Genomic DNA, 26,194 nt, shown 5'->3' with positions numbered 1-26,194 from the left:
CTCAAAATTGCTCCTTCGATCCAAGATGGCGGACGGTGGAGAGCAAGCTCTTGTGGAAAACGGTAAATCAGAGGACGAAGAAGAGCTTGATTTGGCGAAGTGCGCTGCGGAATTTGCTCAGTATTGTCAAGTGGATGTAAGGAAGGAGGTATGACAACCATCGACGACTTGATTGGAGAAGTATTTCGGCAGAAAAATTGATACTTTCAGTCTGCTTGTGTGAGGAGGTAGATTTATGTTCTAAGCTCATTTATTTTTGCGTGTTTTTCAGTCCAAATCTATCGAGGATATCATTGAGGATATGCTTGTTCGTTTGGATGAATTTTCCCATCTTGCAGATACGGTAAAAATTAACAATAAGAAGTTAAAATACGTGTTATGAACGTAACTTTGCCTGTGTAATTTATTCAGTTCGCAGGACGCATGACCCTTCACCGTATTACAGGATATTTCGTTTTTCGGGAGTTTATTCTTTCCTTACTAAACCATTACATCGAAAGATGATTTCTATGGTACTACATATCACTTTTGAAATATTTGTTTCTGTTCATAACTTTGTTCGTATTTCCGTTTTGAAACGACAACATATATTTTCGTCCCACATGGTTCACATTCTCAAGTCAAGACATATACCCAGACGCTACCATTGTTTGGTAACGTCCTTATCGGGGGCTGCGTGACTTTTCCGTGATCAATGAGTGAGAATTGTCCTGCTGACACCCTAACTTACGACACTTACGCACGAGCTTGAAAAAGATCGTGCAATTTTTGGACTCTTTCCCACCTGAGGAAAGACATAATATACACATTATGTATCAAGGTTGAAGAAAAAAATTTATAAAAGTGGTTTCCTACAAGATCAAATTCACAAATTTCTTATGATGATTAATATGAGCTAACCTTTGTGCAATATGAAATTACTCATTTCGGAAAAATCTCAACTTAACTGAAGGATTAGTGGGGACAGCTGATGCACAAGTTCAAACCCTGCACACAGTCTTCTCATTTTGTCTGCACTACGTACAAATCATTGCAATGCAAGCATAAACACAAGAAAACAAAACTTTTCATTCTTCTTGTGCTTTTGCTTTATGATTGTAGACCCGGGTGCATGTTCTGATGGACTGCCATGCTGAAGATACAACAAGGCTTTTTACATTCCATGCCATACACCTGGCAAGCCCCACGCCGAAGAATGCTCTATATAAACGCCACCCCAAATCAGGGGCAAAGCTTGCATTTTCATAGAATATGGACTAGAAACATTACCTAGCAGTGAAGGCACTAGTTGCTGGGGGGGGTGGGGGTATACTCCCCCAGGAAATTTTTACTTTTAGGGGCTCAGAAAATGCCATTTCCCACGTTTTCCTGCAAAAATTTCCATAAATTAAAATAAAAAACATTGAGTGTACATGCTGCCTTAGGCCAAAAACTCCAATCTCACACTGGTATGCTGCAAAATTATAAAGGCCACATTGAAGATCTTCAGGATGCACCCTGGATTGTAGATCACATAGAGGTGTACAGTTTGCAGTTTATTCATCTCACATCTTGTAATTTTTTCATTTGTCACAATAGAATTCCAGTACAATTATTCCACTGGTTATGCCTTTAAATTTGTGAGTTGCACGGTAACAAAACTTGATTTACAACAGTTTTTCTTTGTACACAGATTCGCAATGACTCTTCACAATCCCTTATGGAAATTATACCCCAGCTACATGCAAGATCTCAAGAATTGCCAACATTATTCAGGAAGATTGACCAACTAGAGGTATTTGTAACATCGGTTTTAATTTTGCATCTCAGTATCCCAGTATCCCAGTATCCCAGTACAAACATTCTTTTGTTTTTGACATACCCATCTCATTCATTAGTTCTGTAATCCATTTGCAGAATGGAAATGGAGGAATTAGAATGCTAAATACATTTGGTATAGTCTTGAAGTTATCAAGTTATTTATGCCAGACAAAAAAAGGCACAAGATTTGACCTGCATGCCCAGGAAGCTTAAACATTTGTAGTCAGTAAAGCTTGCTCAAAACTAAACTCAACTGATATTAGTAGAATTCTACTAGTATACTAATGCAAATGCTGTAATCTGATTGGCTGAGCCATTGAACACTATCAGCCATTAGTGTGCAGTGGCTGGAGGTCATCTAGGAAATGGTGACATTTTTTTCGTTTTTCCAAAGTTTTGGAGGAAAATATTGATGCAAATGGATAATTAAATTCCTGAGAAGTCTAAACGAAGGACATTAACGCTTTCTTGACTTTTAAAAAAGTTGAAATTAGTGAAAAAACTGATGCACATGCACACACAACTTCAATTTTAAATGACAATTCAATCCGAGCGATCTTTTTCAGGCGCAAAGTTTAATAGTACGTCAAGAAATAATTGGAAACCATTATTTGAAGTAAATTTTAGTAAGAATTCTACTAAAACAATTAGATTATTTGCTCTCAATTTCTATGAGGTGATCGTTGATGAGGCCAAAGGCCGAATCAACTATCAGCTCATAGAAATCTCGAGCTTATAATCTAATTGTCAGTTAGAAGTCACTCAGCTGTCTTCTATCGGAAATCCACAAATTTGATTGGCTCTCTCATCATTTTCTCTTCATTGACAAACGATGATTGCATGCACTGTCCTTGAATGAAGGTTTAAATATACACAAACTTGTAGGTTTTGGGCAGGAATCCCTCAGAGTCTCTACTGAAACAATAATTTATTGGACAGAGACTCCTAGCCTTCATGTTTCATGAACAATAGTCAACTTGGTGATGCTGCATTGACCATTTACTCATAGAAAACTTGGGCTTGCAGTTGAATTGTTAGATAGATCTTCATAAAATTATACCGGAGACAAGGTCATTATCCCTCTATTAGTAAGCGCTGGTGATACTGTATTTTATTTTATTTTTTTGTGCTAACAGGCTATCTTGTTTTATAAAGGCTTTTATGAGTGCTGTTAAGAAGAATGTTGATGAGGTGGAAGAAAGTGTGGCAACCGCAGAGAGAGAGCTTGGGAGTCATACCATTCATAAAGTTCTGAGCTCTATACCAGGACTTAGACAGGTAGCTTTGAAGAGCGTCACAAACAAAAGTTACTTATAGTAAGAAAATTAGTCCATTTCCCTCAATAATGACTGAAAAGTTCTAAAATAGAAAGCTGTTGTGTTCTGACTGGGTTCAAATCAGCCCAGTAATTCTCTGGTGTCTATTATTTTTCATACTACTCACTTACTGGTACTTCAAAAATAAGTATTTGTTGCCATGGAAAAGATCAAGTCATCACTCTTGTCCACCGAGCCCACATATTCTTGGTCAGTAGTAGCCAAATTGCCAGTGCCATTTAGGAAACCAATTCATACATACATTCTTTATTCAAGATGCAAAGTTACAAAAGTATACATATAAAAACAAAAGATAAAAAAGAAAAGGCGTCTCAAAAAGGAAGTTATGAGGTAAACCCTATGTAAAAACTCCCTAAAATAATATGAGAAATACAGAAATTATATAAAAACAAGGATCCTTAATTAAACATTCAGATACAATTTGAGCTTGGATCAGAATAGCTGGAAGCTATCAGCTTCCACTAAGTCTCTTGGTAAATTGAATAACCAAAAACCGTAACCAGGAAACTCTGGTTCTGGTTTGATTGAGCATATGTGTTGAAATTAGGTAATGGTTTGTAACCATGTGTAGAGCAAGGAACTGCAGTAACTAGTGCTAGCTCATCTTTTGATTTTGTGGACATTGGTCGAACCTAAAATAGCCCATTAAAAGGCTGAATTTGGTCTAAAGAAGAGAACAGATTTTAATATTAGTGGGGTTAAAAATAACATACAGATGTTGATGGGCAGGTCTCAAATATGATGTGGAAAACCATTTAGGGTATGGGGTATGAGTAGGGATTGACTTCCCCGCTCCCTGTAATGCAGGAATCTGTTGGTATTCAGTAAATTATACTGTGTCCTACAATAATATTTTGTAGTGAATGCAAAAACATCTCTGATTAATTCTCCTTGTCACAGATGACTCAGAATCCCCCAAAGAAAGATAAAAATTTGTCTGGCTGGCAAGCCCCAGCTGTATTCAAGACCAGCGATTTCTTTAGTTCAACATTACAAGCTACAGAGAAACAGTCAGCAGAAGAGAACACTCAAGAAGCAACAAAACAATCAACCGAGTCTTCAGCTGATAATCAAACAGACGACAACAGCAGCCACACAACAGATAGATAAAGATAAAAATTAGCAAATTATAACAATATTATGGTAGTGAGAATATAAAATTACCAGTAATTTATTGGTCAGTCCTGCAGAATCAAGTTCAAATTGTCTAAATAGCTTTAGAGAATTGTGTTCTCTGTTTTACTGGGCCGGGTTGTTCGAAAGCCGGTTAACGCTAACCCAGGATTAAAAGTTAACCGAAGTATTAATTTTTCTTGTGTAAAAATATTTTTCGCTGCATATGTTTTGTGTAGTTTCAGATTGCTCAAACTCAAGACTAAAGGAAAAACAAAAACAAACAAAAAAAAAAAAGAAAAGAAAAAGAAAACCTCACCGAAAATGTATAAAAATCAAAGTTCTCGCTAATCCTGGGTTAATCGGGCTTTGAACAACCCGGCCCTGTCGTTAATGTTATGAGATAGATAGCGTGTCCTGAAAGATTTAGCCAGACAGTTTTTCTAAACGTTAGTCGTTCGTAATTCTTCCCAATCTTTCCCAGTCTTTTCTTATTTGGTTGGTTACTATATCTGTAGTGTAAACTATAACTTGGTAGACTTATTATGATCCAAAACGCGAAAAAAAAAAAAAAAATGAGAAAGAAACTCTATTTAGGTAAAACAGACCAAGGAATGTCAAAACTAGAAAAGATTGAGAAAGATTTCAGTTAGGTAATGTTTTTTTCTTTTTTTGAAATCAAGTTATATGGTTAAAAAACGCGGTCTGTTAGGCTCATAAAAAGTCTCTGTTTATGTAGCGGAGATGTGAAGCTCAAAGCTGCCCTGAATTAAGGATCGAAGATGGAAAGGGTGGAAAGGGTGGAAAATGCATTAGAAGGCAATTACTGTTAAGATTTATGAAATTAGTTCACGTACCTCATCAATTTTACTATGTCTATACATATCAGTTTGGGAAAAATCTTAAATAACAGTAGATAACTTCTTAACCTAAAGGGTATCAAATTTTATACGTCATGGACACGTGTAATGGTTATACATAGTTGAGAAATTTTAATTAGTGCAATCTTCCAAAGACCATTAAAAGAGTTACATCACGGTTTGCGCGCGCCCATCTTGAAAAGTTTAGCCTAAATTTTTCAAGTTCGTCGTTTTCATTCTATGATAATCTTCTCCATTCTGGTACCTTTATGGCTTGTTATTATCTCTTTGATTTTTTTCCATATTACTAAAGCACTATTTTCAGGCTTCCTTCAATTTAAAAGTAATTTCGTACGCGCCCCAGATAACTTAAAATGCCGTCATTGAGCTCCGGTAAGATATGTCGCCTAGATATTTTTCATTGGTACTTTTTGTTAGAAAAAAGATCTGATCACTATTAAGGTTGAAATTTTAGTTTGGGTTAGGATTACGTTGGGCTGAAAAAGTTTGAAAAGTAAAAGAAAATTAAAGTGGAAGCGGTAATTTTCACGGTGAGTGTTATTCAATTCAAGTGTAGTTGGTGGCGCTCCTGCTTTTAAGATTGTGGGAGAGATAAAAAGCCATATTGAAATAATGAATCATGTATAAGAGAAAGAGGTCGTGTAGTTTTAGTCGCCAAGATACAGTATTTGAAAATATGAAACCCATTTATAGGCAGACAGTCGTACGTGATACAAAATAAAAATGAAATCCTGTTTTAACTATTTTGCCATTTGAAAGAAAAGTGTATTGGCTTCTAACAAATGCTTGCTTGACATGAATAAGTAAATAACTGCAGTGATTTTTCTTTGATACTATGTTCTTGTTAAACACTGCCATCAAGGCTATATGCTAATTTAGCAAATGGCCGGTAAAAATATTTAGACTTTCGGACAAAGATACGTCAATTCGACAGTCACACCCACATATGCATTGAGTCTTGGGAATTTTTATTTGAAGTTCTATTTAAAAATCCATCTGGGCTAAATATCGACAATGTTCTGTTATCAGTTTCGAAACTGACGCATCCCTGACTTATTTGATAACCGTTCGGTATCTTTTTCAAGATTTATGTTTTAATATGAACATTTTCTTGTTTTCATTGTACCTGTTACATTTGTGTAAATATTTTCTACGGGAGACTTGAAAAATATCATTAAGCAAACTCAGCCGACAAACTAATTATTAAAAGAGCCGAAAGAAAAATATGACATTTAAGTATAATTAATTTGTAAAGGGGAAGATACCCAGGGATTTTTTTCCGATTAAATTATATTTTTATCTGTGTAGAGTTTTATAAAAATTTAAACCGAATAAAAGGAAAGAGGAAGGGCGTTGTTTCTTGGAAAGCTCTACGTGTACGAAAATATTCGCTCTTGGACGTGTTCCATATACACCGGCAGTGTAAATTAAATATTTAGTATTTACGTTTGAAGGGTTTCTGTCGCATTTGTTTCATAACATTTCCAGTGCAATATTACGTGTTTGGCTGCATTGAACTGGGTTCTTCATCATTTGGTGGATTTCTTACTAGCGCACGCCAAAATGTTTTGACTGTAACCAAATATCTTACGTAAGTCGGCATTTGATTGACTTGAAGGATTTCGAAAGGTCTTGATGAAAGACATGAGTTGAAACATGACGCACTCTTGTGCGATCAGATTTCCTTCCTGAAGCAGGAGGTTTCAGAGATACAAGTAAATATCTACGACATCGTTGCTTGATACAGATCAGAATGTCAGATGCAGAGGTACAGCGAAGCGAAAGCTTTACGAGCCGCGAAATGGAATCGGAAATGGCAAGCGATGCGGCGTTTGTAAGAAGGGACGAAGAAATCTTCCAAGAAGTCAAATCCAAAGAGACGGACTTCACTTTCAAGATAATGTGTGTTGGCGATTATACAGGCTTTGGCAAAAAGGGGGGCTTCGTGTCCGATTATATACAACATCGGCCGCTTAGCTTTTACCACAAGCCAACGATCGGAGTCGACTTTTACTTGAATTTTATCAAATGGAATGATAAATCAACGAAGGAAGAATACAGTGTCAAACTTCAGTTTTGGGACGTTGCCGAGCACGAACGATTTCTCAAGATGACCAGCGTTTTTTGTCGGAATTGTGTCGGCGCTTTAGTGTTTTGGGGACCAAAAAGTCCTTCTCCACTTGGTAGTATATTAAAGTGGAGCGAGAAAATCAAAGAAGCAAACCCAAAAGACGCCAATATACCTATGGTCCTTGTCATAGAGAACATTCCTACATCTAAACGAGGTAAGCCTGTTGACTGGATCGGCCCCGGGAAATTGATCGAAAGCAAGGTGTTGTTGGACGAGTTCTGCGCTCGAAATGGATTCGCTGGCTGGTTTCAGCTCATTTCAAGAGAAGGAGAGGGTTACACAGGTGTAATGACCAAAGCGGTCGATTGTCTCGTTCAAAGTATTTTCAAACAACGAAATCTTGGAAAGCGGTGACATTGTTTCAACTTCCTGTGCGGATCGTATTGAATGCAGGCCAATTCAATAAAGGACTTCCGGATTAGTGTCAAATTACCCTTCACGGTTTTGGAACAATCCCGAGATTATATTAGCGTATTGTAATGCATCAGCCTGGTACTACATGTACTCTAGTCTCTTCAATGAACAGTTTGGTCTGGAAATGCCTGGCAGAGACCTGTTAACTGCTTGGTGTTTATATTAAACTACTTGTTTATCGCGTGACATCTATATAAGTTGACAATATTGTTTATCTGTCACAAGAATAGCTCCTCATTTCATTTTCGAATTAAAATTTCAAAAGTATATTTGCTTAAACGGTAGAAACAAAACTATGTTAAAAATGGGAAGAAATATTGAATTTTTATCTCTATCGGGTACGTATTTTTTTTAATCAAATATAATTTCAATACAAGCGTAAACAGGCTAACCAGCTAAAGAAAAGTTAATTTCGTCTGTCGTCTTGCATACAAGGATCATTCAAACAAATCAAATGCGCTCATGATACCACGCGATTGGTTACCTTACTAATCTGATGACTGGCCTGCCAAATATAACTTAAGGAAACTTCTATTAATAGTAAGCGATGAAGTTCTGATCTTCGGCAGTCAAAATGTACAGACTCAGAAGAGACTGTTGTATTGTTATTCAGATAAAACTAAACCAACAGACCGTCTAGACCGAAAATAAGTAGAATCGGAAATTCGTCGAGTGCTGGAAAGAAGTTTTCCCATTTCTGGCAAATCCTTCCTTCAATAAACTAGAATCGCGGAAAAGGGACAAAACCTTACGTAAACAAATAGACAACTTAAGATTGAAGGTCAAGGTCCTTTTAGCTAGGGTTTTAATAGTCCGCAGAGGTCCCCAGTTTGAATTTCTTGTCTGTGATCGTGCAAAAAATTTAGGTAATCCTCAGTTATCCTTCAACATATGGATTACCGTATAAGGATGCGTTACCGTAACAGGGGTCGAGAACAGGGTCAGTTTTAATTAAACTTTTGAACGAAGTAAGCTTTCATCTCATTTCTTTTTATTTTCTTCCGAAATAGAACACCATATTCCAACAGACAGGTGTGTTTTACAGTTTGCATGTTTTTGTTTTTGTTTTTGTTTTTGTTTTCAACTTTTTTTTTTTTAACTGAAGTGTGGATTTCAACATGTTCGGCACCACGAGTCTCTTGAAACGTTTCAGATCACGGAACCAGAGTTTCCGCATAACAATATTTTTTTTTAGAGAGAGGATTTTGGCAGAACATGTTCAGATTCCTATTAGCCTCTCCTGCGCAAATTTAAAAATGTTCACAATTTACCTGAAATTTCCTTGGATATAGTGCTTAGCTTGGTCTTTTTATCGTCTTGAAGTTTCGTGATTTTAGCCCGTTGTCACCCCTGACACGGACAATTTAATTTAGTTTCCGATGCACGTAATTCCCGGGCGTATTCTAGTTGCATGTTTTGTACAAAGATTCAAAGGGCTCTTCGAGACAAGGACTGAATGCAAAATCCCTTAGCTCATCACCCTTCCTGCCCCCGTCATCGTCAGGTTCCCGTCCCTCTCCTCCCACTCTTCAGTCAGCGTGACACCCATCACGCGATATACATTTAAAAAGACTTTTCAAAAACTTATGTATTTCATTTTTGACCAGACACGCGAATGTTTTGTTAGAGATCTAGACATTTCAGTGTTAGAAAAGCCCGAAGCTAATTACCTCTTCTGAACCTGTAACTTCATTCGATCCCTCTTTCACCCATCTTTTATTGTTTTAATTTATTGTCTCAGTTGTTTTTTTTTCTATTGCTTTAATTTCTCAGCCAATCCTGTTAAGCCTTCTTAGAGGTATGTGGCGCCTCAAAAAAATCAAATGTCATCCCTCAGCCTTCCGTCCCTCTTTAGCTTTTTGCCCATGAGAACAGACATGAGACGAGCTCTCTCCTGCTCTAACAAGCAAAGAGCTGCCTCTCTGCTATCATCGAATTAAGGCTTTTTTTTCAAAAAAAAAAAAATAGGTATTTCTTCTTGGTCAAACCGCTATGTTAGTGACGTGAACTTTTTCGCAGAGATCTAGGCAGGGTATCTTTGTTAGATCTCTTTGTTATAAAAGCCATCTGTCGATTAAATTTTAAAGCTTGGCGAAAAAATCTAGAAGCCAACTGAGTAACTTTTCTGATCCTGTAATTTCATTCGCTCCCTGTTTCATGCACCCTTCTTCAGCTTTTTGCCCATAAGAACAGACACGAAAAGATCTGCCCTCATGAGCGAAAAGCTGCCTCTCTGCTGTCATCAATAGTAGCCGAAAGACCATATTTTTCTTTTCTTACTATTTAATAGCGAATCACCGCTATATCAACGTTTTAGTTTGAAAAACAAAATAATGACTTTAAATCTTATACATGAAAAATGCAGAAAGGTTATTAACAAAGCAGAACTTTGAAATAATTTTGCGCACGAAAATTTAGTTGACTGTTGTTGGTTTTTTTGGACGTTGGCAAAATTTGATATACGACTTACGCTGTACAATTTGGGCTTAAATGAAAAAAGTGGCTGGCTACGCCCCTGCAGTCGGTTAAACTACAGCTCCCCGTCCGAGGAAAAAATTGTCAGGTATTCACGTCACGTGTTTAGTCACACCATGTACCAATGTGTTGCAAGTCTCAGTTACCATGACGTAAAAATGGCGGGAAACAGATTGACCTGTGTTACAGGCCTAGACGGGAAAAGGGGTAGGGGAGGCGAAAAAGGCCAGGACAAAGGGCAAGGAACATACATTCCTCCACTCTCCCAATCCGTATTGGAACTAGTTACACAGTTGATGTAAAACCCCAGACCAGTTAAAAAGAACCTCTGGAGCTTAAATTGTTTTACAGCCAAGATTCCTTAAAATGTTTACGTGTATCAGCATTGCTCGTAATATGATGGGGTAATTAATCTGCAACGCAAGACATTAAACTTTCGGAAAACTTGGGAAATTATCGCGATCGGCGAGTTATGAAATTTACAAGAGAAATTTCGCTTATTTTTTTAATGGTCTACGAGAAATAACCTCATCAGATGTCCAAAACTATTTCTTCTACTTGAGTTTCGGACATACTACGACGCCATTCTGTGGCCTTTGACAACCACAGAAAGTGGGCGATTGAAATCTCAACAGACTTTGTTCTACCCCATAGAGTATTTACAAGTTAGAAGACAAATGCCGGTAATAGGGGTACTGGCTACCTGAAATAGTCTTAGAGGTACATGTAAAAATGCCTGGCAGCCGGCTAATAGAAATATTTTTTCTCGAAAATTTCAGTCCTACGAAAAATATTTTGCGCGAAGTTCCACACTGTGGGAGATTCCAATTGCTCAATTAGGTGAAAATCCGTTTAGCCACTTTGTCATACTCACGATAGAACAAATTAGGCTACGTGGCCGGTTGTCCGATTTTCTTAAAATCATTCGTATGATTACAGACCGAATTAGACTCCACTCAGTCTTACATCAATTATATGGTTAAAAGGTTGAAATCCAAAAGAGAGGTCCTTTTAATTTTGGCAGCCCTGATGGAGAGGCGTTTCGTGACAAAAAGCCGTCTGATGAGACAAGTGTGAAGGTGAGATCGTGACTGGTGTGTGACACCTCAAGTTGAAGCTGGTTGTCTTCTAGTTCATTCTCTCGTATTAAATTTGAATTCGAGAGCATTTAGCTTCGTCACGGATCCCACATCATGAAACTAAAATCAAGCATAAATCAAGTCAGTGATTGTTTTGACGAGTCCGACGACGAGTCATGAGTTTTTCAGTTTTTCTCGCCAGGCTTCTAATTGACTCATGTGATAAACTGACTTGCTTATCACAAGACGCATGTAACTTCATGTGACTCAAACAGAGGACCTGTTCTTCAAGAAGGGGACGCTACATACAACTATACAGTTGGACTGAACTTGAAGGACAAGAAGCTGCACGAAATGAGAACAAGATAGCAAGCTCCTACACGCTGGATTCCCGATCCTTAACAGGAAATCTTTCTCAACGTTCGGTTTGACAAGAAAGTAAAAATATCAGTTGCCAAGTCATCAAATTTCGGCCCAATTTATAGTTATTACTTCAACAAGTTGTTTTAAATTCAGTAACTGTCGCCGAGGGTATAGAGACCGTTTGAAGTTTAAACAGCAAAGCCTACGGTTAGCACAGAACACAGGAAGAGACAATAGCTGGCTAGTTAAAAGGTCAATTTGTCTACTTAACTTCCTTGAAGGTGTTTTTAAAAACAACATGAACCTACCTCACGCTTTCTACGAGAAACCCGAAGAAGAAAACAAAGATCGTTTGAGTCGACTTGGAAAGGAAATCCAGTTAAAATCGTTCAAGAAAAACATCCTGGAAAATGGTGACGAACTGCATCTGAAAATAATTATTGCAGGTGATCCAAAATGGAAAGAAAGGGTATCTTCCCCAAGGGCCTACTGTACTCCATGGTTGCATCGGGAGGAAGTATCGTGGAAAAATGCATCAAACTTACAGGAGTATACCCTAAAGATTCAGTTTTGGGAACTTGCGCCCATCGACAGATTTCTTTTCCTTTGCGGCCGCAACTGCAACCTGTTCAAAGCGTGTGATGGAGCGATGGTGTTTTTTGATGTCGACAAACCATCTTCCCTTTCCTCGGCGCTTCAATATTTTAAATTAATACAGAGCGCCAATCCGAGCACAGGACGGAATGGTTTTAAAGTCCCCGTGGTTCTTGTCATGATCAACAATTCTAATCAAAACGAGTGTCAAGGAGATGTCGTGAAAATCACACAGGAAATGGACAGTTATTGTAAACAACATGGGTTTGTCACCTGGTTTGAGTGTTTGTCACGCAAGACCGATAGCTACAAGAGGGTGTATGCTAAAGCTGCTCAAAAGGTTCTAGACGAGGTCATCGTTTTGTCAAGGAAAGGAGTGACCATCTGGGGCGACTGGAAACTCAAATACGGCCTAGAAACGTATAATCTCTAAATAAAGGACATCCCATTGTATGAGAACACATTTGTTTTACGGACCATCTTTATGACTTTTTCAAATAAATATCTAGGTTCCAAAAGAATTAAATAATCTATTAACTTCTTTTTCTTTTCTTATATAGATATATATTTATCTTTCCAATTACCACCATTAATAAATTTGCCTGGTCACGCAACAGAAGGAAACAGGTGTTGCGTGACAAATCAAAGGAGAGCCTGGTGGAAAAGATGCAAACTTTACACTTCAAGGAAGCATTCATTGGAATACATTGACTTTTCCCATCAGTGGTTATTATTTATTATCACATGGTAGAGCAACTAGAAAGCCAGTGTACAGAAAATACCTAATGAACGCAGGTCTTTTGCTGCCATCAATCATATTAATGACAACAATCATCAAAGATTAAAAAGAAAAAACAGTTAAAAGGTCTGGATAGTAGCAAGACATGTTCAAATTTTGAGAAACAACACAAAGTTCTTTAAAAACATGTTTCAACAGAATCTTCTGTCATCCTCAGTTTAAATTACAAAGTACAGAGTTGAATATATGGTGTACGCAAAATGCTAATTGACTATAAGAACAAAAGGAAAAATGACAATGTAAAATATTTAAATATGTAAATTAACATGATAAAGTTGATGATTTAGCATAGGTTTTTCCCACTGAATATGAATAGCTTCTTTTATCTTATGCTGGAAGGTGGTGGAAGCGTGATCTAGGATACTGAAACAGTCGTTGGAGCATGAAGAAGCTATTCATATTCAATGGGAAAACCTACCATGACCTACACTAAATCATCAACTTTATCACGTTAATTTAAAACTTTCTTTGTAGTATTTTACATTGTCATGTTTCCTTTTGTTCTTATAGTCAATTAGCATTTGAGTACACTATATATTCAACTCTGTACTTTGTAATTTAAACTGAAGATGACAGAAGATTCTGTTGAAACATGTTTCTAAAAGACGTTGTGTTGTTTCTTGAGAAAACATTTACCCAAGATGTCTGCTATGATTATAATTATTATCACAGAAGCAAAAAGTGTAACCGTTGATTAGGTGGCGTTTGCGTGTTATTCAAAGACACAGTGAGAAATTACAGCATTTTAGAGGTTCAAATAGTTTAAATTTTAATTCATCCAGCCCAATGAATTTTCACATCAGATAACGCAATTTCAAATTTACATTGGTAACAACGGATTTTAAGGTATCCTGAGGAATCGTTTGATTCAATTTTTCATCACTAAACATTCTATTGGAAACAATTCAGAGAGAAAAATCAGGATTTTACATATCTTGAGAGAAAAATTATCGTTGAAATGTTGCATACATCCCTAAGCAGTATAAATGTGAATTAATATACTGACCTACTACAAGTTGCAGAGTTGATGTAAGAGATAAATAAATATTCCAAAAATGTAATTTTTAAAGTAGAAATCTGAAATTGTTATTGCAAATAAATAATGACAGAAAATGTTACAAAAATAAATTAAAATATTTAGAGAGGAAGCCACATCAGCCTTTGCTAATTTTCACGCATTTAAGACTCTTAATTTGAAATAAACACGGCAAAATACTTTCTAAAAATACTTTGATTTGTACGATGATGATGATGATGAAATACTTTGATTTGTACGATGATGATGTGTACAAATGATTGTAATAATTATTGCCCACTATCAATGATTATAGTTTGCCACTCAATAGCCGTTACTACAGTTATCAGCGGTTTGACGTGCAAACAAAGCAAAAGGGTCAATTTTGCTCTGTACAGACCCGTTTGCCTCGTTTCCATGCCTTTTTAAGCAAAAGAATATTTGACCACAGGCTCAACTGTAATAACAGCCATTCTCTCCTCCTTAATGGATCAAATGGACCATAATGGCAAAAATTACTTAGTGATTGTTTTTACAATGAAGACTCAGTATAGTTTGTTTCCATCTCTGACTATTCACACCCTTTCAGCATAAAAAACACTTAATCTCCACTCCCCTCCCCTGCCCAGCTTTCTTTGTGCACATCTGGGTCTCTTACTCCAAGACAAACTTTTCTGTCAGGTTTGTTATGTCAATTACAAGTTCTTTTTGATATTTTCGAGACTATTTTTTAAGATCAATTTTAAATTTTTTCTTCCATGGATCCTCTCTCAAAGACCCCTTTCAAGGGCCTTCTGATTTGTCCAGTCACAAAAGTAATACTTACTGAACTCATGCTTAAAGCAATATTATTATTGATTTAAGCATGAGTTCCCACATCCCGTTTGCCATCATATGGGAGAGCACCTGTGTCACTTGGGGAATCAGATTTTTTGGGGCTATCTGTTTTTTTGCTTGTGCCTTGCAGCAAATTGCTCAAGTCCATTCTGTAAGACAGTGTGTTTCATTCCACTTCTCACCAAAACACAAGTTACACCTGAAAGAAAGCATGCAGATCTTGTTGGTACTGAATGTTTTGGGAACTTAAACCTTAAGTTGTCAAACAATTCAAAATACAGCCTGAATTTTTGTCTCAGAAATCAAATTTAGAAAATAGCCTAAAGAAAATATGTACGCTGATTGATTAAAAATCGTGTCTCTACGCCTCAATAGAAACCCAGTAAAGTTGTCGCAGTCACATTGTTTGCTGTTTTCTTTGAGCTGTTTTCTAAAAAAAGATAGAAGACATTTTCTTCGTGTTTCTATTGGTTTAAGTATAAATCTACTAGTGTAGTAATCTAATAGTGTACTATCTATTCTGTTATAATATAAATCTACTAGCACTCACGAATGCCACTCTCTGATTGGCTGCGCTACTCACTATCTATTTTGTTGTAGATAGTGAGTACTGTAGCAGTGTGCACTTGTAATTAACAAAATGATGGTCTCTTCTTTGCGTTTTCAAGGTGTCTGTGGAGAGGATTTAGATAAAGTTTTGAACGACTAGTAGATTTAAACTAAAACAATTAGATTATTCCCTCTCGATTTCTATGCACGATAGAAATCTTAAGCTCATAATGTAATTGTTAAATAAAAACACTTGTGAGAGTTTTGGAGAACTTGAAAAAGATGTGGAAACACTTGCCTATCAGCTTGTGTTCCCACAGCATTTCTAATTCTCCCAAACTTCCACTTGTGTTTCTATAACTTGATATAAACATGCAAAATGTTTTCTGTTTCTTAAATGGCATCAACTAGCATGGCATCCAAGAGCCCCAGAAAGAAGCTTAAGGTTTTAGGGGAGAAAAGGTATCAGTTTTCAGTTTATTTTGGTAACCAGTGACAACCATCAACAACCAAGCTCTCAAAATTGGTTACCTACAGAGCTCCACATATTTTACTGTTTAAAGCTAGTCGGACAGGTCCAATTTTTCCAAAATGAAACTTCTAATTTAAGTTTCAAAAAGGAAAATGTTTAGATTCACATACATGTGCCAATTACTGGCTACTAAACAACAGCTTTAGTGAGATCTGTTCCAGAAAGTTTCACTATCATAATGTCCCTTCTGTTAAGTTTAAACATACCCATCAAACCTACTGAGTTTATTTAATGTAAGTTGTTTTATCATTGAAGAGGTTTCTTCCTGTAAATGTCAGAAAAATATGGTTGCCCCTTACAGAAGTTACCCAGCTATTCTCCCAGATATCTCAGTCTAAGGTGGATCTTACCTTCCAGTAAATGTGAAACTTCAACATCCCCATGCAAGGCAACCCCCAATTTTTTGAACTTTCAAACTTTTGAACATTCAAATCTCCGTTCCTCAAGCCAAAATGGTGTTCAAATATCCCACCTTGCACCATATTAGCTGATCAAATGCCTGAACCCCAAGACATGACAAAAATGACTAAAGAAAAAAAAAAAACTTCCTCACAAAACCTCTACTGAACTTCCACTACAGTAACATAACCATACTGGGGAATACAATTTCACAGGCAAATTAAACTAAGTATATATTTCTCATCAACGTCTTAAGAAGCATTTGAGGGCTCTTTTTGCTGAGCCAAGATGACAGAAAAGAACAGGGCTGTCCCTTGCTGTTTTCTCAGTGTCTTCTAGCTTCACCACGACTTTGCAACAACTTGTTTACCAAGTGCCCCATAATTCTTCCCATATGGTGCCAGATTCCCCACAGCCCACTGATGTCAAATTCCTCCCTCAATTGGTAAATCAATGAGTCAACTACAGGGGTGTTTTTAATGGGGGGGAGGGGGGAGGGGGGAGATGTTAATCAATGTCTTCCTTGATTGATACATATCACCTTGTTGGTGTTATTATTAAACTTTCTTTAAAACAAAAACAAAACAGACAAACAACAAAACAAGGAGTGGTGAGATTTTGTAAAGGAGATCCACTCTTAAGACACACAGATTTGTTTAAGTAAATGGAAAAAACTCACACAGCATCCTCACCAATACTGTCTTAACTAAATAACCTACAGCTAAGAAGAACTGATTTATTAGCACTTACCAAGTCTGCTAATCTCGTCAATGTTTGTCTCTTCATCATCAAAGAAAAGCATGTTGGAGTATGGGATTCCACTTGCCTGAGTAAATCTTGAAGATAAAAAGACAAGAAACACTGCTAATGTTATTTGCTGACAATAAGTTTCTGTTATTGCTTACTGGTGATCGGTCTAAGAGCTTAATAAAGCAGTGTAAAAACACAGTAAATTTTCAACCCTTAAAAAGCAAATAGGCATCGCCATGTGCCATCAACATCTATTTTGAGAGTTCCCCCTGGGGATGTTTAGGCTTTGTTCCAGTCTATAGTCTATAAGGGTAATTTGACATGTGACCTTCATTTCACTTACAAAATCATAACAACAATATTTGACAGGTTTTGGTTCTAGCTTTCTCCAGAAAAAATATGAATTTGACCATGATTTATTTAAATGATAATTATTATCATCCACATTTCTAACTTGACATAGCCTGTGTTTTTACGAGATGTTTACCTTGGTTTTGTTTCAACTTTACTGAAGTGAAATTTTTAATTGTGTAAACACAGTAGCAAACCTCAGTAAATGGCGGCAAAATCAAAAGTAGGCCAACCTAGGTTTGTCGACAGTTGAACACATTATCAGGCATGGTTTAGCTCAGTAACCGACGGTAACCGAGGAAAAGCAGACGTTGTCGTGATATCTTGGCAGCAAGTGTTTACACGTGCAGCGCATAAAGAAGAGAAAAACAGACAAAGATTCCTCCTTATGTAAGTGGGTTTCAAGTCAATGGGCAAAAAAAGCTAAATAAACTCATGTTTAGGCAAAGAAATCCTGGAATGCTGTTTCCCGTTCATTCTCAAGTGCCGTTGGCATTTCCTTTCTGTTAGAAGCTCAGTAGCTTAGTAACAGTGTACAGGCATGCGCAACTAGAAGACGACCTACCACAAATAGAGAAAAAAAAATCATAATTGAGGTCTATGGAGAAGAAAAGCAAATGTTAGAATTTAAAGCGGCTTCGAATAAGAAGAAGTACTGGTAAACATTTACGTAGTCCGGGCTTCGTGGCAGATGCCGTTTTTCGCGAGGAGGCTCAGCAAGATATCAAAATTTTCTTTCCACTATTCATCTACAAAGCTTTACATTTAAGGAGAGTTTGGTTCGACATCACCGCAAGCAAATTGACAACGATCTGCGTTTGGCACTGGGGTAAAGTCAAATTTTATAATTTTTCAATAGCTTCTGAGCAACATTGCAGCACTTGCTTTCCGAGAAAACCTCAAACTGTCCGTTGTATGTGGCCTACCTTTGTTAATTAGCTTTGTGTAAACAGATTCTCTAATAACTGCGGTTTAGTTACGAAACCTTGGTAAGCTGTAACCGTAGTAAGCCTGTCTCGTGAAAACACGGCAATAGTCAAATGACAAGACTTTAAAGTAAAGGCCCATGCTGTTTCAGAGCCCTATTTCTACCATTTTCTTGAGTCTGGTCTCCATTTGGGATGGGCTTATTTTGCTAAAAATTGAACAGTAAATTAGACCCTACAGATTCTTGATCCATTCATGATAGAATGTGAATATATTTATATTTAAACTTAATAGAAAAACAATAGAAAAACAGAAAATGTTATCTATTTCTAAATTACATAGTTAATAGATAAAATAAATAAATGTACTTTACTTAATAGATGATCTATTCTCTTTTGCAACACCCACTTACTCTCTAAAATGAGTCACTTTTGATCCAGGATATATCTCTTTATATGAGAAATACTTGTCAATGTCTAATACTCTCAAAAGCTCCTGAGCAGCAGCGGGATCTTCAGTCCTGCAGAATAATGGCATTTTTTAAAATTTAAACATATTTGTTATTGTTTACCCCCAAAGCATCTAGGCTTAGAAGGAGAGGGATAATTTACAATATTACAATTTTTACTTCATTTATTCAGGCTGACACGGACACAAACACATAAAAATTGCACTGAAAACAATGAGCTAAGTCTACATATCTAGAGATGTAGTATTTTAACAACCAAACAGTGGCCACCGAAAAGCAATTAGTATTATTTGTAAAACTTTGTACTTCTTAAAAAAAAAAAAGCACAGTTGACATCGTAATTTACATCTACTGAACACCATACAATAAAAAATTTAGTTTTCTAACGTCACTGCTCAATGACAATATTTCACCAAGTATATTAGCAGCAGATGTAAGGAGGACATAACGTTGAGCGGCATACCTTGAGCAAAACAAAAAAAAGGGTTTCACAGATTCAGAGTCAAGACCATACTTGCAAATAGATGATGCACAACAATTAATTTTAAAAAGTTGTTCTCTAAAACAAGGAAACCCAAGTCTGAGGCAGGTGTGATCAATAGATGCACACCTTGAAGAAGAAAAATCAAACAACCGATGGAAAGTAAGCGAAAAAAGTTGCCTTGTCAATGTTTAATGGTGCAGAAATTACAACTTAATGTGGTACTTTTATTTATCTGAACAAAACTGAAGGAAAAAAAGTGGCAATGGAAAGAGAGTCAAAATTTACAAGTAAAATATTGAGTGACTCTTGATTTAAAAGCCTTGTTTAAGAGCTCATGCTCCTGGGGTCCCCTTTATATGATGCTCCAAGGGTAGGAGTGAATTCCGTAGTCACACCTCCTCACCATGTTAATATCAGTGGTTCTTTCCTCAGGGACATGGGTTAGGGTGAGCACGGCTTGCACAAAAGTGAATGACTGGCATTATAGTAAACCTATATCTTGTCCCTGCCTCCAAGGGGGGGTCAGAGGCTAGACCAGTCCAGCTAGATGGCATGGCACAAGACAGGGCTGGTTGGTGAGTAAAAGTTGCAGCATTATGCACCTCATGGCATGGAGAGAACTAACTAACTGATCTGGAATATTCAAAAATTGGTATTCTTCAGTTTTTCTTTTATCAAGGGAACACAGCTGACTGTTTCATCTAATAATGATTAATAACTTATCACCAGTCCTCTGTGTTTTGACAGAAATTGAAGAGTTCAGAAAAGAGATTTCCATTGTCATCAATTACCAGTAAAAAACCGCATGTGAAATTTGGAGTGCTTTCGACAAAGTTCACTTTTGACCAAAAATTGCTGATGTCCTTTTTCCACCAAGCCTTTCAAATTATTGTAATATTTTAACTTTTAAAACTTGCCTGGAAGCTGCTGCCAAACATATTTCCTTTGACTTGAGAAACTTCAGAATGTCCAATGTATCATCATATAGTTTTATCTTGTATCCACTTCTATCCTCCACTGAACCATTGCTTTTAATTAAAACATATTAATTTATTCATGAACCAAATTGCACATATTAGTACAGTCACTAATATTTTACATTATCATTTGGTGAATTTTTTCCTTCTTTTTCATTGGCCAAGAGCCCACTGCGTGACCTGCAAATAACTACCTACAAATAATGGTCTGCTTATGTGTAATACTGTGTGGGTTGTCTCAAAAACTAAGACCTAAGACCCCCACCGAATCTGGGCGGGGGTTGTAGGTCTTAGTTTTTGAGATTCAGAGGAGGTCTTAGGTCTTAGTTTTTGAGATTTGGTGGGGGTCTTACGTCTTAGTTTTTGAGATTCAGAGGGGGTCTTAGGTCTTAGTTTTTGAGATTCAGAGGGGGTCTTAGGTCTTAGATCCTAGGTCTTAGTTTTTGAGACACCCACACTGTGTGTGTTTTGCTGCAAATAACATTGTGCTCACGTGTAATCATACCAATGCTCTTGTGTGAAAAATGGCAGATCGCTTCCCTGAGCTGTCAGAGAGTGATTTAAATATGAAAACAAACTTGGTGATCAAATGATAAAACAATTATTGCAATTGGGCATCGCAAAATATCATAATTTGTCAGTATCTCGCAGATCAGTTATTTGCTTCAGCCTTCAGCTTGGGCAATTAATTGATCTGCTTGCCACTAACAAATCACAATATTTTGCTCCTCATCCAATAATTGTTAATTACTGCAAATCTGAACTCAAGTACAAAGATCTAGAGCCAAATACAGAGATTCACCTTTTCTTTGAAAAAGGAGGAGACACATGAGTATCAGCCCAAAAAGGCCACAATGTAAAATCTGTTGACGAAACACACAGTCACAAGATTTAGTTTAGCCATTTTGACAGTGCAGACTCTAAAGCTAGCATGCATGGAGCCTAAAATTTTACCATTTGCCAACCCTAATGTTCAGCCTGAAAGACTTATTCTGGACACATGCATGAGTTATCTACTTGCATCCAATTGGTTCAGTGATAACAACAAAATTAATAAATTGAGTGTTGCATGGGTGTCAGAACATATACATGTAATACAAATGTAGATCAAATAGATATCAAAATATATATCTTTCTATAAGTTAATGTAAAAATTTAGACATATACTTCCTTCCCTTTCTTTTTTTTTAGTTGAACATTTTTATCTTAAGCCTTTGGCTCGGAAGATGCATGGGTATTGTGCAAACACTCCTCACATTCTTCGACTCTAAATAAAGTTACTATTATATACTATTATTATATGGCTGTGTCTCACAAGGACTGGGAACTACCGAATTCATGAATTTGATTGGCTGAAATCGATATTGACTGCGGTCTAGATTTTCCCATCTAGACCGGCATCTAGACCAATTTCATTTTGCGTTGAAAAAGTAGCAAACTAAAATACAAAAATGTTCACCATTTTCTTTTATTTTCTTCTCGATCATTTATGGAAGTGCTAAAAAGCCTGATGACAAAAAAAAGTAAAGAGGATGAGCAAATTCCGCCAGGCAGGTTTAAGTCAAGCTCATCGCCGTTCGCAAGCAAAATGTCAGAAAAACCAGTTACATTAAACGAATTAAAGTTTTCTTCTTTGCCATATAATAAACATCTTATTAACTGAGCTAAGTCGATCTGTATGGGAGAATCTTGACCTCGGTCGTGTGTACAGACCTCACTGCGTTCGGTCTGTACTCACGACTTCGGTCAAGATTCTCCCATACAGACCTCCTGCTTGGTTAATAAGAGCTAATTATTACTTTAAAACAATGTGCATTGCAAAACAAGTGCCAGAGTCTTTAGGGTTAACAAATTTCTTATTAGAATTATCAGCAAATTTTCTTTGTCAAGAGAAGAAGCACATTAAATTCATTAGAAGTGGGAATACTTTTAAAAGAGGCTGGCTATCAAATATAAACTCTGAAAGGTAAGGGTTTAGGATGGATAGAGCTTTTGAAATTCCAATAGGCCATTTTACAGTTGTATATATGGGTTATTGACCAAGTGTGAGGTCAAGATGGCTGGATATTGGCCAAGTTCTTTTTTTCCGTGTTTATGGACTGAGACGGAGTCGAGGTCCATAAACACGCAAAAAAAGAACGCGGCCAATATCCAGCTATCTTGGCCGAACAAGCTTGGTCAATAAAGGATTTTATTATATGGCTTTCGGGAAAATTTTTCTTGCGGGACACGGCAGGTAGTCCCGAGTGGGCAAGACAGCTCTATCTTGCCTGCTCGGATAGCCAATCACAGTGCAGGATTTGATTCATCTTGCCTGCTCACGGAGCCAGCCATATAATAAGATTAGTTACCTGGCCTATGAATGCAAGCAAGGCTGGAGGTGACATTGCTTTGATACAGAACTCTCTGCTTTCCTCATTTAAATGCCAACTAGTTAGCAACATAGGCATGCAAGGTGTGCAAGAGTTATTTTTTTGTGTGAAGTGTCGGAGATAGGAGCATTCATGGTACAGTAATGATTTGGTTAATTTGACATTTTTTTTTGGTTGCGATGTTACATCGGTCATGGTAAGATAGCTAAATAGTAAGCCATAAGATGTTTGACTGAACAAACTACAGTAATCTGACATGTCTCCAGATTAATGTAGATACCATCTTATTTTCTAACAGGCAATTTGATTCGTTCTTTGATGCAACCCGGTGTGACACGTGCACATGCATAACTCCCTCACTCACTGATCACATAACCCTTCCAACCCCTAAGAGGAATTTTTGCTCAAAAATACTCAAGTTAATTTAGGTACTTTTTTGCATTTTATATGAGACGTAAGTTTACCTTTTCACACAACACAACAAAACACAACTTCACCAAAAATAGAAAGAAAGAGAAAAAAACCTCTGACAGGTTGAAAGTCTGATTTAATTAAATTGCACTTTAACTTGGTGCCACGCAGTCTTCAAAGAACATTTGAACAGTTTTCATACTTTTTACCTTAAAAAATATCGGACTGAAATGAATGTTATCAAATAAAACTATTAAACTGCTACTGCAGAGACGTAAAAACCATCCAGAAATGCAAGCTTTTTTGTTTAATATCCTGGAAACAATAGCCGATAACTTGTCAGCTCTAATTGAATTTACTCCCATATAAAAAACAAAAGTTACCATTTGTTACTAAAGATAGCAAACATCTCATGGGAAAGAGTGGTGACGATTCGTCCGCTCTAATTGAATTTACTCCCTTGTGAAAAACAAGAGTGTCAAATTACACTTTGTAACCAAAAAACAAAAATATCTTGTTATACTTGCATGCAACAAGTACAAAACAATCGTCACCCGCACTTACTATTGTAAATGTTAGAACTGTTTCAAATCTTAAGTCTCGTCCCCTCCAAAACATGTCCTAAGAACTAGAAGCAACAATTCGTGACCTCTAATTGAATTTACTCCTTATGAAAAACAAAAGTATCAAGTTACCTTTAACTAAAAATAAAAATATCTCGTTGCATTTGCATACTACGAACTCATGAACTGTTTCAAACCTCAAGGCTCATCTTGTTCATATAACTAAAATCCTCAGTCTAACCCACAGAAAATGTCTAAGTAAACCCAATATATGAATACTTCCTCCTCTTTTATAGAAGAATGAATACAGCCGTTCTGAACTTTATCGGGATCAGATCTTCTCACATACCATTTACCTTTACAACAAGAAATTTGATTGGCTGTTTATAGTAGATCCAATCTGATTGGTGTGACATACATACATCTCTCACTCACTCACTCACTCACTCACTCACTCACTCACTCACCCATTGACAAGTAACATACCCGACGCACCGACTAAGAGGTATTTTTTTTACAAAAAAATAACTTAACAAGAACAACTTGATTTACGTAACAAAAGCAGTAAGGCCTTTATCAAAACAAGATCACTGGCAACCTTGCTGCCTTTCAAAGACCAGGTCACTGAACAGACAACTGTGAAATGGTCTTTTGCATGCAGGAATAGAGGATTGGTGAGTTTCTAAATGTGGAGGGGGGGGGGGGGGGGGCAATTGATGGCGACCAAGTCATTTTGTACAAAATGCCGAAATTGCTGTATGCAAAGAGAAAGCTTTTTTATCACAGCTAACTATGTCTACAATAATATTGTAAAACAGAATAAGTCAAATTAATAATAGACTGAGTTAAATATATAAACAATAGTGAGGGTGGTAAAGGGGGGGTATAGATCACGTTTCACAGAAAATAAAGGAGCCCTTTCACAATTCACAAAAAATACAACATTGGCATTCCATGCTTCACGGAAAATGAAAGAGAACATTTTGGAAAATCACGGTTCACGGCGACTATGGAAATCACGATTCACGAGGAAAAAATTAGCCATTTCACATTTCACTGGAAAAAAAGGGCCGATCACGAGTCACGAAAATACCCTTTACCACCCTCAATAGCCTCCATTTGGTTAGGAAATATGCTTGGATATTTGTCCACGGACATTGTCTGTTCTGAGAAGTGAATAGTTTTCTGAGAGCGTGGCTCGAGGAAAAGTGTGAGCTTTGAGCAACAGATAATATCCAAGGACAAATGGAAGCTATTTTGTTTATTATCCTTCAAATATTTTTCCCAATAATGACGCACAGTTTTGAAAATTGGGAAAGATCACTTGGATATTCCCCAGCTGGGGAATATTGGTCACATGATGCGTTTAGAACAATCGCACATGAGCGGAAATATTTGATGGATTATAAGTAAGCATATCCTTGAATAAAATGCAGTCCACAAACAACTTAACACTCAGTAGAAGTCGTAGGACAGCCAAAAAAGTCTGGAATTATAGCTTATATTAGGGCCTAGGGACGCCACAGTTTTCATCAATGCCATAGTTCTTTTTATATTTTTGTTAAGAAAGGGTAAGTTGATTATATAAGCTTAATTGATTCAGCTGATGTTTTTCCAACATTTTAAACTGAACCAGAGGCATTTGACTGAACATATAGACACGTGCAAGTACGTTTACAACTGCTTATTTCATTAACATAATGCCGCAGTTTCTCATTATTAGGCTCCACTGAATATTTTTAAAGCAAATTCATCAATGTACTACCCAGTAACATACTCACCTAGATCAAACACTACTAGTTTTGGAAGAAAATCTTCGCCATCTTCCTCCATGGTCATTCTTTTATTATCGGACTAAACTAGTGTTCAGTCTTTGGTGAGAAGACAGAGGTAAACTGGACCTGAGGAAGGGGACAGCGGTCCTTCATCTTGACCAAATTGCAAACTTTGTCATTTCATATCAGAAGTCTTTACAATGATTGTTAGCACTACATGTCAGTTTCTTGGACTGAGGGACTTTTATTTTTCTTTTCGCAAACACCTTTTGATTCAAGTTCCTGAAATTTAAGATTAAGGAGAAACAATTTTTTCTTTTTGATGACTGGAAGCCAGCCAACTCTTTTTAATTTGTTTTGATTATGATCCTATCTTTTTTTAAATAATTGTTTCTGTTTAGCATAATAGTGCAAGTTGTTTTTTTTTCTTTATGTAGTATGTGTGTATTTGCTAATATGTTATGTATGTACTTGGCCCTATCTTTTCCCGTTTGTTTGTTTTTTGTTTGTAATTTGATCATTAGTTGACCTTAGTTCAACTTAAGGTGTGCATTTTATTTTTTTGGTACAAATAAAGTTGTTCCTGATGAAAATTATACATTTCTCAACAAACAAGTCTCCGGGATCGGAATTGAGAATTTTTTTTTTTGCATGCTTAACCCCGGGTGCTTGATCACAGGCACTTGACAGCATATGATTGTCATGTAAATGCTCTTGTTTATGTTTATGAAGATCCTACTGTACATTTAAAAGTCACTAACAAAATCTACAAAAAAAGTATGATCATGGTTTGAGCG

General features: G+C 36.7%; 4 protein-coding genes and 1 non-coding gene across 7 annotated transcripts; 4 read left to right on the top strand and 1 right to left on the bottom strand.

Annotated features, from left to right (window-relative positions):
• Window positions 1-11: 11 nt before the first annotated feature.
• On the top strand, window positions 12-5,871 carry LOC110053230 (biogenesis of lysosome-related organelles complex 1 subunit 4-like). Its single transcript, XM_020759441.2, has 5 exons — window positions 12-148; window positions 272-343; window positions 1,673-1,774; window positions 2,956-3,078; window positions 4,038-5,871. The coding sequence occupies exons 1-5, from the start codon at window positions 26-28 to the stop codon at window positions 4,245-4,247; spliced, it is 630 nt and encodes a 209-aa protein (XP_020615100.1). The 5' UTR covers window positions 12-25; the 3' UTR covers window positions 4,248-5,871.
• Window positions 656-776, top strand: LOC149106140 (U4atac minor spliceosomal RNA). Its single transcript, XR_016210076.1, has one exon. It is a non-coding gene; the product is annotated as a U4atac minor spliceosomal RNA (small nuclear RNA).
• Window positions 5,872-6,589: 718 nt separating the features above from the next.
• LOC110053229 (ras-related protein Rab-38-like) lies at window positions 6,590-8,648 on the top strand. The gene has a single exon (XM_020759440.2). It carries the CDS (start codon window positions 6,885-6,887, stop codon window positions 7,614-7,616), a length of 732 nt encoding a protein of 243 aa, XP_020615099.1. The 5' UTR covers window positions 6,590-6,884; the 3' UTR covers window positions 7,617-8,648.
• Window positions 8,649-11,243: 2,595 nt separating this feature from the next.
• LOC149106139 (ras-related protein Rab-32-like) lies at window positions 11,244-14,138 on the top strand. Its single transcript, XM_089298423.1, has one exon. The coding sequence runs from the start codon at window positions 11,892-11,894 to the stop codon at window positions 12,618-12,620; it is 729 nt and encodes a 242-aa protein (XP_089154549.1). The 5' UTR covers window positions 11,244-11,891; the 3' UTR covers window positions 12,621-14,138.
• LOC110053231 (magnesium-dependent phosphatase 1-like) lies at window positions 13,730-25,497 on the bottom strand. Of its 3 annotated transcripts, none has more exons than XM_089298425.1 (7): window positions 25,404-25,497; window positions 21,079-21,139; window positions 20,217-20,327; window positions 18,759-18,866; window positions 17,069-17,154; window positions 15,389-15,510; window positions 13,730-15,037 (listed from the first exon to the last, which is right to left on the bottom strand). In XM_089298425.1, the coding sequence occupies exons 1-6, from the start codon at window positions 25,459-25,461 to the stop codon at window positions 15,425-15,427; spliced, it is 510 nt and encodes a 169-aa protein (XP_089154551.1). In that variant the 5' UTR covers window positions 25,462-25,497; the 3' UTR covers window positions 13,730-15,037; window positions 15,389-15,424. The 3 variants fall into 3 exon arrangements, with proteins under 3 accessions (XP_089154551.1, XP_089154552.1, XP_020615101.1); XM_089298426.1 differs by lacking the exon at window positions 15,389-15,510 and adding an exon at window positions 21,736-21,783 and having other exon boundaries at window positions 25,404-25,483; XM_020759442.2 differs by lacking the exon at window positions 15,389-15,510.
• Window positions 25,498-26,194: the final 697 nt, after the last annotated feature.

Source organism: Orbicella faveolata, unplaced genomic scaffold (genome assembly GCF_042242905.1).
Source record: "Orbicella faveolata isolate gen_17 unplaced genomic scaffold, um_ofav_v1 contig_3, whole genome shotgun sequence".
Taxonomy (NCBI): domain Eukaryota; kingdom Metazoa; phylum Cnidaria; class Anthozoa; order Scleractinia; family Merulinidae; genus Orbicella; species Orbicella faveolata.
The sequence above is the reverse complement of the archived record's forward strand: the minus strand, read 5'-3'. Positions and strand labels throughout refer to the sequence as shown.

What these genes read in the sequence shown, in the direction of transcription:
- LOC110053230 (XM_020759441.2), top strand. Translation starts at nt 26, where the DNA reads ATGGCGGACGGTGGAGAGCAAGCTCTTGTGGAAAACGGTAAATCAGAG. An exon ending in AAGTGGATGTAAGGAAGGAG is followed by an intron (nt 149 to 271) that starts GTATGACAACCA and finishes CGTGTTTTTCAG; the next exon opens with TCCAAATCTATCGAGGATAT. An exon ending in GGAAGATTGACCAACTAGAG is followed by an intron (nt 1,775 to 2,955) that starts GTATTTGTAACA and finishes TGTTTTATAAAG; the next exon opens with GCTTTTATGAGTGCTGTTAA.
- LOC110053229 (XM_020759440.2), top strand. Translation starts at nt 6,885, where the DNA reads ATGTCAGATGCAGAGGTACAGCGAAGCGAAAGCTTTACGAGCCGCGAA.
- LOC149106139 (XM_089298423.1), top strand. Translation starts at nt 11,892, where the DNA reads ATGAACCTACCTCACGCTTTCTACGAGAAACCCGAAGAAGAAAACAAA.
- LOC110053231 (XM_020759442.2), bottom strand. Translation starts at nt 25,461, where the DNA reads ATGACCATGGAGGAAGATGGCGAAGATTTTCTTCCAAAACTAGTAGTG. An exon ending in ACTAGTAGTGTTTGATCTAG is followed by an intron (nt 21,140 to 25,403) that starts GTGAGTATGTTA and finishes TTTCGTCAACAG; the next exon opens with ATTTTACATTGTGGCCTTTT. An exon ending in TGTTTGGCAGCAGCTTCCAG is followed by an intron (nt 18,867 to 20,216) that starts GCAAGTTTTAAA and finishes ATTATTCTGCAG; the next exon opens with GACTGAAGATCCCGCTGCTG.